This window comes from Peromyscus leucopus, chromosome 4 (assembly GCF_004664715.2).
Source record: "Peromyscus leucopus breed LL Stock chromosome 4, UCI_PerLeu_2.1, whole genome shotgun sequence".
Classification (NCBI taxonomy): Eukaryota; Metazoa; Chordata; class Mammalia; order Rodentia; family Cricetidae; genus Peromyscus; species Peromyscus leucopus.
Genome location: NC_051066.1, coordinates 18,641,590 through 18,657,436, shown reverse-complemented (window position 1 = coordinate 18,657,436; position 15,847 = coordinate 18,641,590). Strand labels below are relative to the sequence as shown.

At 36.8% G+C, this 15,847-nt stretch overlaps 1 protein-coding gene across 4 annotated transcripts in view; it reads left to right on the top strand.

The window, feature by feature from the left end:
• Nucleotides 1-15,847, top strand: part of Lrp1b (LDL receptor related protein 1B) — a 1,927,307-nt gene that overhangs the window by 1,877,036 nt on the left and 34,424 nt on the right. For 3 of the 4 annotated variants that reach the window (XM_037205578.1, XM_037205579.1, XM_037205577.1), the window contains 3 exons: nt 7,198-7,372; nt 13,172-13,276; nt 14,141-14,254. In XM_037205578.1, coding sequence (XP_037061473.1) covers nt 7,198-7,372; nt 13,172-13,276; nt 14,141-14,254 — 394 coding nt within the window. The remainder of the gene's footprint in view (nt 1-7,197; nt 7,373-13,171; nt 13,277-14,140; nt 14,255-15,847) is intronic. The other variant, XM_028868856.2, reaches the window with a different exon arrangement.

Here is a 15,847-nt window from a genome sequence, read left to right as displayed (position 1 = left end):
TTAAAATGACAAATCCAACATCTGAGGAAATGTAATAAATTCAGAATCCATCAGTGTGAGTCAGCAAAGTTCAGTGGACCCGGTGTTCTGTCAAAAGTGTGTCTGGCATATGCAACACTCCCCCTAGTAAATGAAGGAATGACAAAATGGCTCATTATGGCACCTAATTACAGGCTATTAGTGGGAGGTAAAACATCAGTTCTTAGTTGTGCTGAGTTAAAACATCCCACAACTTCACTAGCAAGATAAATTCCAGAAGTCTGAATGCAAATTAATTTTAGCAGGAGTAATTTAGGGAAAAAGAAAGAGATAAAGTAATGAAACTAAAATTTAATATTTTTTAAGTTATTTTCTTAAGAACAAATAGAGCTGAATTTTCATATGGGTCTAATACCAAGATTCCTGCTATCAATCAAAGCAAATAAGCACAGCATTGTGAATTTAAATAGAGGTGTCATTTGTGAAGCCAACACTAGCTGAGGTTATTTTTAATTAAAGGACAATAGTACTAGGGCAAAGCTGCCCATTAAGCCAACTTACTCTCTATGACATTGGAAGAGCATGTACAAGGTTCCTTCCCACACATTATCAGTGCAGACATGAAGAACTATATCTCTGAGGCTAGAACAATGGCTCAGCTGTTAAAGGCTAAGGTTCCCAAGCAAAAGAAGTTTTGTTAGATTACAGAGTTGAGAGACCTATGAATAATGCCAAGATATAATATGACTGGTATAAGAATTATAGTTTTAAAGTAATTGTTGAACAATGTCTGAGCTGTGGACATGTGACTATTGTGTTGATGATGTACTCAGATTATGTTTTGTACTTTTTGTCAGAGAAGCATTGTACTGTAGTGAGCTGATAAGTTCACGTGGCACCTGCCTAATGTTAGGCTTTGTGTGAGCAGTTGTGTCAAGTACTTCCTGCTGCCAACTTACAATAGGTTGTGGTGTTCATAAAAGTAAATACAATGCAATAGGAAAGTTTAGTGAACATGGCAATGAGCTAACCCTGCTTGCAAAAATAGCCTAAGATTCATTGTAAATGAGTGATTTCTACCCAGAAGTGATATCTGTGGGTGACCTGAAGAGAAACTCATCAGATGAAAGGGAAGATGAAGGACAGCATAAGAGGAAGGAAGAAGGTGAAGTCCTGTGGAGGACTGCAGGGAACTGACATTTGCAGAGTGCTCAGTGCAGTAATCACACCCATACATGCCAATGCATTAAAAGAACATGAAATTTCTATCAGTGCCCACAGTATCTTTGAGATGAATATTATCAGTATATTTTCCATGTCTCCAAAATTAAATGTAGGAAGTTTTCCTTATATTCCTTGTTAGAGATTCTAAGATCTGAAAATTACAGGGCTCCAAAATCGGGCTTCTCTTTGTAGAGCATCACACCACCTGATGCCCTTGTCCACACAGCAGCATATAGTTATCTCGTCTTCCAAGTTTCTGCTTTGTTTAAAAAGAGGAATTTTAAATTTGAGTTAAACTGACAACCAGCCTATAGAGAGAGCTAAACCAACCAGGAAATAAAAGAGTATTTTCAGCTGTTTTTATTATTACAAAGATGAATGGAAACTGAGGCTGTACCTGTGACACTATTGACACAGGAAGTGGAATGCCCTACAATCACCAACAGCTTCCCCATCTGTCACATTATGAGATTCTTCATTATGAGAGCTGTCACAGGTGTAGTGGGACAAGTTCTGGTGCACAGTGTCCCTGGTGTCTTGAAATTATTTTTCTCTTGATGAGAAGAAAGCAGAACCTTCATCTAGTCAAGCTGTGGGTTCAGTCTGCATTACACAGCATCTTCCTGGTGTCCTTTTTCTCCTAACTTTGCAACATGGTCATTGGCTCCACAACAATTCCTCCACCAGCTGTTTGAGCCTTTTGTTCTTCACTTACTTGGAACCACTAGGCTGTCTGCTGGCTGTCTAATCCCATATTGTCTTCCTAAATTTCCTTTGTCTTGGGAACTTGGTACCTCTCTTTTGTAGTTTTCAATTGTATTGTCACTATTCGTGTTCTTGACTGCCCCATTAGAAGTGACAGCTGGCCTTAGAGTTTGTCGTGTTCTATCAGCTCTGCTGAGGTGGTGTCAGGGCCTGGAATCTGAATGAGTGTGCACAAAGCTGGTGCATCTAACTTATATGAGCATGAAAAGGGCTGATCCTCCTGGAACATCTGGGCATGTGCACACAGACAGTACTTTCAACATTTGTGAGTGTGCACAGAGTTGGTGTCTGGAACATCTGTGACTATGTGCAGAACACCACCAAAGCTTATATTCCTGTGTCCAGCCTGCTGGGACCAGTTATTTTCTGTGCTCTAGTAATATTTCACATCAAGGAAGAGCAAGGTTCTGGGAAATTATCTATACTAGCTCATTAGGTTCCATATCCTTCATAAAGAGATGCTCGCTCTCCCAAAGCAGTGCTGGCTGCCACTTTCACAGTCAAATCCACAAAAGTAAATATTGTATCACTTCAAGTCAGTGGTTCTCAACTTTCTGAACATTATGGCCCTTGAATACAGTTTCTCATATTGTAGTGGCCCACAAACATAAAAAATTATTTTCACTGCTACTTCATAACTCTAATTTTGTTACTCTTATGAGTAATAATGTAAATATCTGATATATGACCCCTGTGAAAGAGTCCTTCAACCACAGTCTCCCCCCTTATGCCCTACTACATAGGACTCATGGCCAACATATTGAGAATCTATGTACTTGGTATTCTTATGTGAAATTCTATTTGTGAAAATGTGAACTGACAGAGTCACTTCAGAAGAGAGTTTTACATTGTCCTTAAATGTAAGACAAATTGCTAAATGGTCTTATTAATTAAAAAAAAACCCAGAGCCAGACATTGGGGTAAAAAACTGGGAGATAAGGGAAGTGGAAAAAAGCCAGCCACGTTCTTACCACTAGAAATCCTCAGCCAAAAAGAGAACTACTTCCTGCATATCCACGCTTATATGCCTTTTTGTCCCTGCCATCTCATCTCTTCTTTCTGCCTAGCTACATCACTTCCTATTTTTACCCAGCTCTGTCACTTCCTGTCTGTCTGTACCTCCAGACTTCCATAGGTTAGCGCTGGGATAAAAGGTATGAGCCACCATGCCTGGCTTTGTACCCAGTGTGGCCTTGAACTCACAGAGATCCAGATGGCTCTCTGCCTCCCAAATGCTAGGGTTAAAGGCGTGTGCTACCATTGCTTGACTTCTATGTTTAATATAGCTTTTTCCTCCGATCTTCAGATAAGCTTTATTGGGGTGCACAAATAAAATTTCACCACACTTAAAAATGAATATGTTTTTTGTGAGAAATTGGTTCTAAAAATTAAATCTATATCAGGACAAAGCCATGTACAAAAAAATCCACATTCCATAAACAGTATGTGGTAATGTTTTTATTAAAATTTGAGATAAATATTGAGATAGATTTGAATTAATGGTTGCAAATAGTTATATCATTTTTAGTTAATCATAATAAAGAATGGTGACTCAAGAGTCAGATAATGGAACTGTAGTTTTATCACTTTTATGTTAGATAATTTAAAAGAGTCTCAGGATTACAATGGTAGGATTGAAGATGTTTGAGATCCAATAGAAAGACTAAAATTATAGAAAACAATTTTGGAATAATGTTGTTCATCCATTAAGAACATAAAAATAAGAAGAAAATATTTCAGTATATGTTTACATACAGTAATTTAATGGAACAATAGGTAACTATTTCCAAAATAGACTAAGTTGTATGTGAGTTAAGCCACATACTTTAATTATTAGAACTGATTCATTCAGTTGGTATATATTAAAAACACATGGGAGGCTGAGTGTATAGGCCAGATGACAGAGTGCTTGCCTAGCATATGAAAGACATGTCTGTAATCCTAGCACTCAGGAAGCAGAAACAGGAGGATCAACAATTTAAGGCCACCATTAGGTATATAGCCAATTCAAGGCCAGCCTATGCTACATGAAACCCTGTCTGTTGAAAAATCATATTTACTAATGCAATGTAAATAGCCTATTAGTAAATATGAGTAGCTAAATGTATACTTTGAAAAACAAAAGAGCACTAGGAAGATTAGTATTGCATTCACAGTGTGTGCCAGAATAGAGGCTATATTTTTTTTAGGAGATTAACACCATTGAGACAAAATAAACTGCTGTGCATTTTAGGTTTCTCAGAGGGCAAGACCCAACCCATGTCATTGGCAACTTGTGAAAAAAAGCCTTATGAGTTTACTGCTCCTAAAAAGCAGATGAATTAAGAATTTGCTGCTAATGTGATTTGAAGTGGGGTGTGGTCCATCCCACGACGGCCAAACTTGACAGTGTCAGCCACATGGTACTGGCTTTAGAAGCATGAAGAGTTTAAGTATGGAGGGGTAATAGATTCATGCTCCATGTTTTCAGAAAAGCTGCTAAGGCAGCTTGTGGCAGGGTAGTTCCTGCTTGAAGATCTGAAAGTGAACCCTGGTTGCAGTGAAAACTCCAAGATGGTGGAGATAGCAGAGTCATGTGGTGTCTACTGCTGCATTCAGGGAGTGGAATCAGCCCAACAAAGATATGTATGTGCTGACACGGAAGCTGGAGGAATGGACCCATCTCAGCACTTCGACATTGGAAATAGAGCTATGGGATATGGTTTTGTCCAGATGAATCCCAGTCTAGTTTTGGGACAGTAGTATTTCCTCACTATATTCCCATTCTACCCATTTAGATTGGTAATATATACCCTGTGACGTTATGTTGGAAGTCTGCAATCTGCCTTCTGAGTTTGCATGTGGCTAAAGTTAAGAGACTGTCTTGAGTCTTAGAACAGACTTTTGACTTTTGAACAGTGTTGAAACTATGAAAGACTTTTGGAGTTGGACTCAATGTATCTTTCTTTATGATTGGGGCTCTGGGTATAATAGAGACAGGGAGTTGAATGTCAGAATTTGAATGAAAAGTATCTCCTATATGTCTAGATAATTGAACACTTGGTCCCCATTTGGCAATTATTGTTTTGGAAGGCTTAGGAAGCATGGCCTATGCTGGAAGGAGTACGTATGTCACTAGAGGTGGGCTTTGAGAATGGATTCCCTTAACTCTCAGTCTGTTCTCTACTTACCGCTGTAGTAAAAGATGTGTTCTCTCATATTCTTATGCCTGGTGTCATGCCTGCAGCTTTCTGCCATGCATCCCCCCACCTTGATGGACTCTTACTTCTTTGCAACCATTCAATAAAGTAAACTCTAAATTTTTTAGGCTTTTGTGATGGTGTTTGATCACAGAAATGGAAAAACAACTAATATAAGTGTTAAGCAGCCTGTTCAATACCATGGGTTTAGGAATCTTGCAGCTGAAAATCTGTGAGAGGAGAGGACTTTAATACAAGAATAAAAAATATGAAAAGAAGGTAGAAAAAAAGAAGGATGGAGAAGGACAAGAGCGTTGCACATGCTATCAAAGGGATGATAACTGATAACCAAAGTGCAGAGAATGCAGTTCTCAGATGTTGTACATCACAAGAAAGGTGGAAAATAGAACATTTTAAACAGATAGGCCCTGAAAAGCAGCTTTCCAACTAGAGTGCAGAGAGCAGTCCTGCTGTTGAACACCTCCTAACCTTGACTTTCAAGGCCTGAGAACATGAGAAATGAAACATACTTTCTCTCCTTTGAATATCTCCAGGAAAGGTCCAAGAGCATGCCTGGTTTTGAAGCAGAAAGTGGGTGACTTAGTAAAATGCAAGTTGGAGTTATTTACTAAACTGTTATTCTAATATCTGTTCATTCTACAGATTTATCATGAACAGGCACTTTTCTTACTTTCTTTGGATTCAGTTTTATGCTATGAAAACAATCATCTGCAGTGTACGATATACACATGACAAGCTAGGGCAAGGAGACATAACATACTCTATTAAATGTAGAGGCCACAAACTACACCACAGTATATAGATACCAGTTCCCATTTAGTGTTCAGAGTTCCAAGCCTCTAACTTTTTGAAAATGCTATGCTTCTTATATTTAGTCCAAAATCATATTGATGGGCTTAAATAATGCATCTAACAACTAAGTGAGTATACATAGTGTAACATAACAGCAAGAGTAAGCACACTTAAAACCAACATTCATTAGTATGTAATGAGCTTGTCAATAACTTCACTTTCTGGTTAGTTTAATAAAGGGTTAGACAAGCATGCATATGTGAGAATTATCAACAATATTTTAATTTCCTCACTCACCATTATTGTCATATAGCAGGTCACAGTTGGTTAATCATATTTTTGTCTCAGCTAATTTCATTTAACATTATTTAACAATTAAATAGCTAAAAGGAAATTACTTCCAAATACAAACCCTGTGGTAAATTTAATTAACTGTTTACATCTTTGTACTACAAAATTAAATATTTTAAATTTGGAAATTTGCATCGCATTCTAATATGAACACATATAGAGCTGTCTGCTTTCCAAGTTACAGAAGCATAATAGTTCTAATGTTATATTAATAGTTTTTTTTAATGTCCTTTGTTGAACTATGAATGTTCAAGATGTACCAAAATACTTGAGGTAAGTATTCCTTCATCATGAAGAAACCTGCTTGTAATGCTTTAAAAGAAAGATCCTTTGAAAAAGGAGCTTAGATTAGATGTGAATGTTTCACTCTGGAGAGTGGCTTGTTTAGTGCTCACAGAATTGAGTAAGGTGATGTTTCTCTGTCATTTCCCACCCATGAATCATCAGCCAATTTCCTAGTCAGCTTTCCTTTGGTGTTCTATCTGCCCACCAAATATTCCATTGCTCTAGGGATACAGAGAGGTGGGAAGGGTGACAGTAATTGGTTTCTAAGGAAATCTCAAGCATTTCTGCTCATGTCCAACCACACTTGTGCTGCTCATTGGAAAGAAATCTAAGGAAGTCAGAACAAAAAGAACTAATCAGCTAGCATAGCATCAATATAACACTTACCTTCCTAGCAGGATTAAATAGATCCTAACTTAGAAACAGAGAGGAATCAAAGCATTATCAGAGAAAACTCTTTTATGTAATATACAAGCTGATTTTTAAAATTATTTTACCTATTGTGGGACCATTTTCACAGTAAACAAAATAACGTCATTTATAAGACTAAAAACAATATCTCATAGCATCATTTAAATGTTTCATTGTTCATTTTTTCTAGATGTGTGCCACCACTATTGTGTGAATTCCGAATCATGTATCATTGGAAATGACGGGAGTGTTGAATGTGTCTGTCCAACACGCTATGAAGGACCAAAATGTGAGATTGACAAATGTATACGGTGCCATGGGGGTCACTGTATTATAAATAAAGACAATGAAGATATATTTTGCAAGTAAGTAGGCATCTGGCTTGATTTATAAAGCATCTTTATGCCAAAGACTCATGGTTCAGAACTAAACTATGAAGTCAATGAAATTTTCTTTATTCAAAAGTTCTACATCTCCAACAGTTCATTTTTTTAAAGCTAGAGATGAAGTGCAAGTAAGCTCACTCTTCAACATTTTTTCAAATATCTGAAGAAGGTGAACTTCAATAGTGTTATCAGATTATTCCAGATATAAAATATAGCCAAGAATTAAGCAATAGTAAAAATATATTCAAAATCTATATGTAGAGCTAAGGATAGGCCCATCTTTGCCTATCAAGGGTTTGATTCATTGCAAAAGCACAATAAGAAGGCAGAGGAAGAGCAGGAGGAGGAGGGGGCAGGGAAGATGGTAGGGGGTACATAGAAGAGTCAAAAACAGAAGGAACCAGCAATAATAGGTCCTTAAGGTATCTGAAAGTGATGGGTCATGAATCCAAGATCATCTTGCTGTGTTAAAGGCCAGTGACGTGGCACAGCAGGCAGAGGTGCTAGGCTTAGAACCACAGATATTTTTACACATTATTTATTTTAGATTTTATTTTGTTTTAGATTTTCGCTGATTAGCTCTATTTTGTCAGTACAATGTATGTAGACATAGTAGCTCACACCAGTAAGTGCTACTTTCAATAGAGTGAGATAGGAGGAATCCGTGAAATTGTACAACAAGTTTGATCACATGAGTTCAATACCCAAACCCACACTTTAGGAGAGAACCAACTCCAAACATTGTCTTCTGACCTCCATATCTAGAGCCTCTTGTTGCTGGGATGACAGATGCAAGTGTATGGAATGTTCATTGCAGGCTTTTAGTTATTTCTCATCAATAGTCACAGTGAGTAGATTAGAATTTTTATTGCCATTTTTCTGATTAAGTGTCTTTTCTTTTGAGATTATAATTTTATTTTATTGGTTTAGTTGATGCTTCTGGGAAGAAGCAACATATATCTCCAATGGACATAGGCACTAAGATTTTTCTTTTCCTAGTCTGACTTTGGAAATTTCTACCTAGAATAAGTACATGGAATTATGGGTTCTTGGAAGCAGAGTGGATATGTCCAAGTTCTACTTTTGTTGTCCTTTGAAATTTGTCTTTATAACTAAGTGAGTGGGAGCAGAACCCAAGAGTTAAGGCTCATGCCATTCAGTTTGTATCATGAAACAAGTTCTTGCCATGAAGTAAGAGGTCAGTCCTCATGCCCAAGTACTTTGAACAACCGTCTAACAGAAGTGTTTATAAAGGACTGGATTCTGTCATCTACTTTGCTTAGGATTATAATGAATGAGAGCAAGAGACACAACAGTGTGCCATAAAGTATCCCTGCCACTGAGCGCTCTATGAGTTATCAGATGAGTAATGTCACTCTGGCAAACAAAATCCAATAAAATTTTATATCCGGCCAATGTTGAAGAGTTTTATTTATTTTTATTTATTCTCATATTAGAACTCACTATAAATAAGTTTTGTGTTATCTTTATGAATGATATTACTAAACCTAGCATGTTGAATAATTTGAAAGTATATTTATTTTCAAGTCAAGCAATTAAAAATATGACTGATATTTCTTTAATAAGTACATAAAATCAAAATAAGTTTGCATGTATCACCCTAGTAATATGTTCTCATGAATCTCAACAGTTCTTTTTTTTTTTTTTTTTTTTTTTTGGTTTTTCAAGACGGGGTTTCTCTGTGTAGCTTTGTGCCTTTCCTGGAACTCACTTAGTAGCCCAGGCTGGCCTCGAACTCACAGAGATCCGCCTGGCTCTGCCTCCCGAGTGCTGGGATTAAAGGCGTGTGCCACCACCGCCCAGCCAACAGTTCTTAATGATGAAAGAACTTTATTTCATTTTGTGTATGTGGAGGGTTTTTTGTCTGTTTTATTGTTTTAAACAAAATAAGATAAAATAAAAACTACCACAGTGAAGTTGGACAACACAAACTAAAAGGAGGGAAAAGAATCCCAAAAGAAGTTACAAGAATCAAAGTCCCACTTGTTTGCACATTCAGGAGTCCCATAAACATACTAAACTGAAAGCAATACTGTATCCGCAGGGTCACTGGTACAGTCAGCCCTGTGCCTGCTTCACTCTCTGTGAGCTCCTCCGAGCTTTGTTCATTTAGAGAGCCTTATTCTCCTGGTGTCCTCCTTCCCCTCTGCTTCTTAAATTCTTTCTGCCTCCTCCTCCAGAGGCTTTCCTGAGCTCTGGGGGTGGAGGTGGGGATTTGATAGAGACATCCCACTTAGAGCTGTGTGTTCCAAGATCTCACTATCTTCACAATGTCTGTTGTGGGTTGATGTATATTTTCCCATGTGTTGAAGGAGGAAACTTCTCTGATACTGGCTGAGTAAGGCACTGACCCATGAGTAGAGCAGAATATCATTAAGTGCCATTTTTATCACTATGTTATAATTTTTATTGTATTTACTTATTTGTTTGTTTTTGGATCAGTAGTGTTTTGTTTTAACCTCGGGCTCTGGGCTATCTAGTCTCACATTCTTTGTCACCCAATCGGTACCAGGTTTGGATTCCATCTCATGGAGTGGTCCTTAAGTCAAATCAGATATTGATATGGTACTCCCTCAAGTTTTGTGCCACCATTGCCCTAGCATATTTTGTTGGCAGGACAGATTGTAGATCAAATGTTTTGTGGCTGTGTTGGTGTTTATGTTTCTCTTTTGGTATCCTGCAGAGTACCTCCCAATATCAAAGACACTAGAAAATAGAGATTCTATAGATGCACCAGCTCAACCTATGTTCATTGAGTTGTGTGTGTGTTGTCTTCAACAATGAGGTCTTACTGTCATTTTGTGGAGAACAACCCATTGTCTTGGCAAGAGTCTGAATTGTTTTGGATTTCCATGGGACCCCTTTGGCTAACAACTCAATTGGATGTAACCCAGTCCCAGTACTGGAAGCTTTGTTTTGTGATAAGAGATGGCCAGTTGGGACTCCATCCCCCTCATTATTTAGACACTTTATTATAATCACTTCATATACTTTAAGAAGTTTCCACTGCACTGGATTGGCTCCTCTCCTCTTGTACTCTGTTCCTCATCAGAACAGATTACATAATGTTTTTGATGAGTCTTTTTTACTTATGCTGATATTTGTGGCTATAAACTGTCTACAGAAACCATTACAGCATTGATCACCATGGCATGTTATCCTTTTTCTTGGAGATAGAAGTAAATATTATTGAAGAGAAACTTGTACCTCATGTTGAACAGCTCAGAGGGGACTCATTTGATACTAACTTTCCTAAGAATTCTTTGTATTTACTAGATAACTTGTAAGTAACATTTGAGAAGTGATTAAAACACAGTCTGTGAATTTGTTTGAATCATTTATGACTTTATAGAAGATAACATACAGTAAATTGAGGCATTAAGTGGTATTTGTTGCATACTTAAAAAATTTACAAACTTCTATCTTCAATTTCAAATTCAAATAAAACATTAATAGGAAAAAGGCAAGAGTTATCATAGCTGTTGAAAGCAGGGACTTAAAAAAATTAATTTGTACTGTTTCCATTCTTAGATAATAGTTTGGTGTATTATTATCATTTTATGCAAAATTCTTCATTGTAAAGTGAGATAATTTTTTCTCTTTGACATTATTCCTTAAATAGAATGAGAACCTATAGCTTTTCTGTCTTTGTTTTCAATAAAGCTTTGAAAGAAGAAAAAGAAGTGCCTGAACACTTAACATTTCTGAAGACATTGCTGTTGGCTGTGTATTTTTGCTCACTTTTCATGTATATTGCAAAGCCAATATTCAGATCAGCTGTAAAGGATGTTTTACTCTCTATTAAATCAGAAATTTGAGACCACATCACCTATCCCATGATGGACTCTGGATTTAAGCATCCCCATTTTATAACTTTCACATAGTTAATTCACCACTTCTATTGCTATTTAAAAGACATGTTATTTAAAATATAGTCTATTTAGAAGTGTCTTCAAATTCAACCAAAGTTATATGCAGCTAGTACATTTCTAACCTCCCTACAACCTACAAGAAGACAGGAGAATATGCACATAGCAATGCGATTATGAACAGAGAGTTGCCAATCTATCATTCTTAGACACCTTAATGTCACTAGGTAACACCCTAGAAGGGGTGTACTGTAACAGTTAACTACCTTGAGAAAGATGAAACAACACAATTTTATTATCAAGGTTATGTGTAAAGTTAGGAAGGGGTGTTCTACAAAAGTTATACACTATGGAAAGATCAGAATGATCAGTCAATGGTACTGACACTTGACTTCAGTATCAAGGTCATGTCTGGACTTATTTAACAACCAACTTTTTTTTTTTACCAGTTGATGACAAAAAAACAGCATTAAATTGTAATTAACTTAAGGCAGCATGTTTACAGCTTTCTTACAGCTCTTCATGAAGAAAATCAGGTTACCATAATGACCTGGAACATGGATATACATTTTCCCCATTTCATCAGGGGTATTATTCCATGACCAAAACAATTTTTTGTTTAACACATAAGATATTTTTCATAGCATTGCTTGGTCCATTTTCCATTGAAGGAAGCTGGTGTTTATTCTCATCCCAGACTTGCAATGTGACTATAATTAGTCTCTGAGCTATGATTTTCATGAGTACCCACCTATTTGTACTCCTGTATTACTCCTCCACTGTTAGTTTTAGATTTTTACTGACTAGCTCTATTTTGAAAATAAAAACTTTGAAGACATAGTAGTTCACACCTGTAAGTGCTGCATTCTATAGGGTGAGGCAGGAGGACTTACATGAAATTCTAGGCCAGCTTAGGCCATATAGTGAGTTTCAAACATACCTGGGATAGAATGCAATACCTTGATTCAAAACAATGTAAAATGTTTGGCATCAAATTTAATAATATATATTTAACATTTGAACTAATTTTATTTATTTGTTTCCAATAATATTTATTTATATGCATGCATACACAGGTGTGGGGTATAATCATATCACAGTGTGCACAGGGAGGCCAGAGAACCATTTGTGATCAATGCAGGTCAACCGCTTGGGTGGCAAATACCTTTATCTGCTGAACCATCTTTCCAAGACAAAGACCACAGGGTCATCAACTGTGTAGAAGCAGAGCCAAGATAATTCCTGGGGATTACAGTTTAACTAGTCTCCCTAATTGTTAACATTTAGGCCAATGAGAGTCTCTCTTTAAAAAAAAAAAAAAAAAAAAAAAAGAGGTAGATAGCATTCCCAAGGATGACACACAATGTTTCAATGTTTTCATCTGTCCTCTATACGTAAGAATGCAAATACATGTACACCTGAATGCAAATACATGTACACCTGTACAAATATATGTACCTTCACATAGATTTAAAATTATTGCAATCCTAACATTTCTCTCCAGCAAATCCTATAGTAAGAACAAAACTTTGTAGTGTAGTATGGCTTATAACTCACACTGATGTCACCAAGTCCTAGTTAACTGGAAAGTAAATTCATAATGCCCCTAACATATAAGTGACAGACATGAGATTTTCTGAACATGTATCTAGCCACTTTAAAGTTTTATCAAGCAAATGAGTTGAACTTTAGGAAAATGCCAAAATAATCTGTCATCATTCTAATAAATAAAAATCTGCCCCAGAAATCTGACTTCTAGAAAACTTAGATTTAGATAGAAACTAGAGTATTCTCTGATGATGCACATTCTAGCTTTCAGGTATTTTGTGTCAGGCTTCAGTAGCAATATTGCTGGTGGTAACAATTTTTTTCTCTTTTATTGCTGCAGCTGCACTAATGGAAAGATTGCCTCTAGCTGTCAATTATGTGATGGTTACTGTTACAATGGTGGCACATGTCAGCTGGATCCTGAGACTAGTGTACCTGTGTGTGTGTGAGTATTCACTAATGTGGGTAATTTAAGACAGGACTGCATATAGGCAGAGTCACTTTCCTAATGTTTTTCTTTCTTGGAGCAATACTTTTTTTTTTAAAGTGGATATGTCATGCATATCTCTGATCAATTGTCCCTCATTGGCTCATGTGCTACATAATCCTATTCTCATTGGCTTCTGAAAGATCTCATGAGGAATAGCTCATTCTGTTCTTAGTATCATATCATTCCAGACATTAGCAGTTTCTCAGTTTGGAAATGCTTGGAAAACTGTATTGGCTTTATTGACCTTAATAAGTTATATATGCTATATGAAACCTACAGATAATTGTGTGTGTGTGTGTGTGTGTGTGTGTGTGTGTGTGTGTGTGTGTGTGTGTGAATTCTGCAGTACTTAGGAATATTCTTGTCAAAATAATATGGACTATGCTTTCAAGTGTATAATGTTATCTGATGTTTGTGTCAGACTTAGAATTTGGAATATATAAACCAATTTACTCCTTGGCTCTTTCAGAGTATATTATATGCAGCTGGGATGCTAACTACCTAGGGAATTTAATATTTTTCTCCTTTCGGTTTGCTGATTTTCTAGAACAGACCGCCTAAAGCCATTCCACTGATGTGGTCACTGTATTGAGTTTTATTTTAATTGAGTAAAGGAATGATGCCCACAAATGAATCCCATAAGCATTCTGTCCCCCAGCTTCCCAGAGGAAAGTTCTATCCGAGTGTATGTGAGGGAGGAAAGCATTCCTGGGAACATTTTTATTTTATGTTACTATCAATGTATAACATAAGTTTAAACATATATGGCAAAAAAAAGTCAGACGCTTTATTCAGTTGTATTTTACTGGAATTCTGCAGATGCTCTGTGGGGTTTAAAAGTCAGCGCTGTGACCAGAAAGAGAACCCTTGTGATCACTACTGTCAGAATGAGGGGATTTGCACTTTAACTGCGTTTAATGAGCCGAGATGCAAGTAGGTTTAACCTTCCCCTTACTGCTGCGCTTCCTGTGACATCATTTCAGGCCACAGTTCATTGGTTTAAATCATGAACATCCACATGCATTTCACAGTGTATACTTAATCTTGGGGCTCATCTCTGTCACATGTACTTAACCTATGCTTCGCTCACAGATAACTGTGTACACCGCAGACTGCTAGAGTGTGTAGAAATATAGCAGGTGAGGAAAAAGCCATGCATGCTGGCTTTAAAAACACATATGCTAGAGCAGCAGACTTTAATCCAAGAAGGACAGAAACAAGTGGTTTAAAGTCTGTAACTACTATACTTGGAAATAGTTATATTTAGGTTCGGCTTTTCTATTTTAAAAACTGATGGGATAATATACTATTTGTTTTCTAAATTTGCATTGGAAACTGTATGGCTTACTAAGAAAGGAAATAAGTGCATGCCAAATCATTTCAAGAAGTTTGATTTCATTATAGTTTACATCATTCTTTCTTCCTTCTGTTTGTGGAGACTTGGGGTTGTCCATGGAAAGTAAACACCTATTTTTTGGTTCCAGGGTCACTTCTGGGCTCATCACAGTAGATGTTATCTTTGCCATGTGTACTCAAGTTTTAGGGAGAGCCCATATCTGGTGTCTTTCTTAATATTTAGTGCTAAAATCAGCAGCTCTGATGGGTAACTTGGAGTAGCCCCACTGGAGGCATGGTCAGCCTACCTAATAAAACTGTAAAGCATAGTCATGCTATAAAGTTCTAGCATTCGATTACCAAAGCTCAGCTATTTTGTTATAATGAGCTGCTGAAGCTTAAACTGAAAATAGTTGGCTTTGAAGATGGTGGTCCCTCTTAAACCAGAGAGGAATAGTCTAGAGATCATGGGTCCTAGAATAATAGTTTTGGTGACACTTCAGAGGAAAAATGATGTTTGATCCTGGGGATGCATATGGAGGGGAAAATAGACAAAACAGTGAGTCACTGGTATTCAGAGTGACTGTGTTCAAGGTGATTCTTGGCCACAAAGTCATGAAGACTTATTTTAGGTTAGTTTTATTATCCCTGTAATCTCTGCCCTAGATCTAAGCCTTGGTTTATCCTGTACTTCACTGCTTCTGTACAAAGGTTGAACACAAGAGAAGTTCTGCTTTGTCTCTTCATCATAAACAGGTACCAGGATGACTTCCTGTGCAAGATTCTCTATGTCAGCAGAATAAAAAACATTATTCAAATGACTATATCATCCCATAGTAATGTCTAATATTAGACAGCACTAAGGAATGATAATCAGTGAAGTTGGGAAAATCAGCAAGAAGAAAACATGGTATTTACAGGAGTCTAAGGACTATTCTATTTTTATGTAACATTACCTCTGAGTCTATTTGTCTTTATGGAAGTTGTGTCTGTACTTGTATTTTTCTATCTCCTTCAAATTTTTTTGGTGAACAGAAGGAACAATTAGGATTATGAGGCACACTTGAAACAGTTAAGTCATAAAAGAAGTACAGAGAAATTATATTGTCATTTGCTCAGTAATTCATAAACCAAATATAAACAACCAATGAGTAAGAAATTTGTCAATTTAGATAGCTTAATAACCACAAA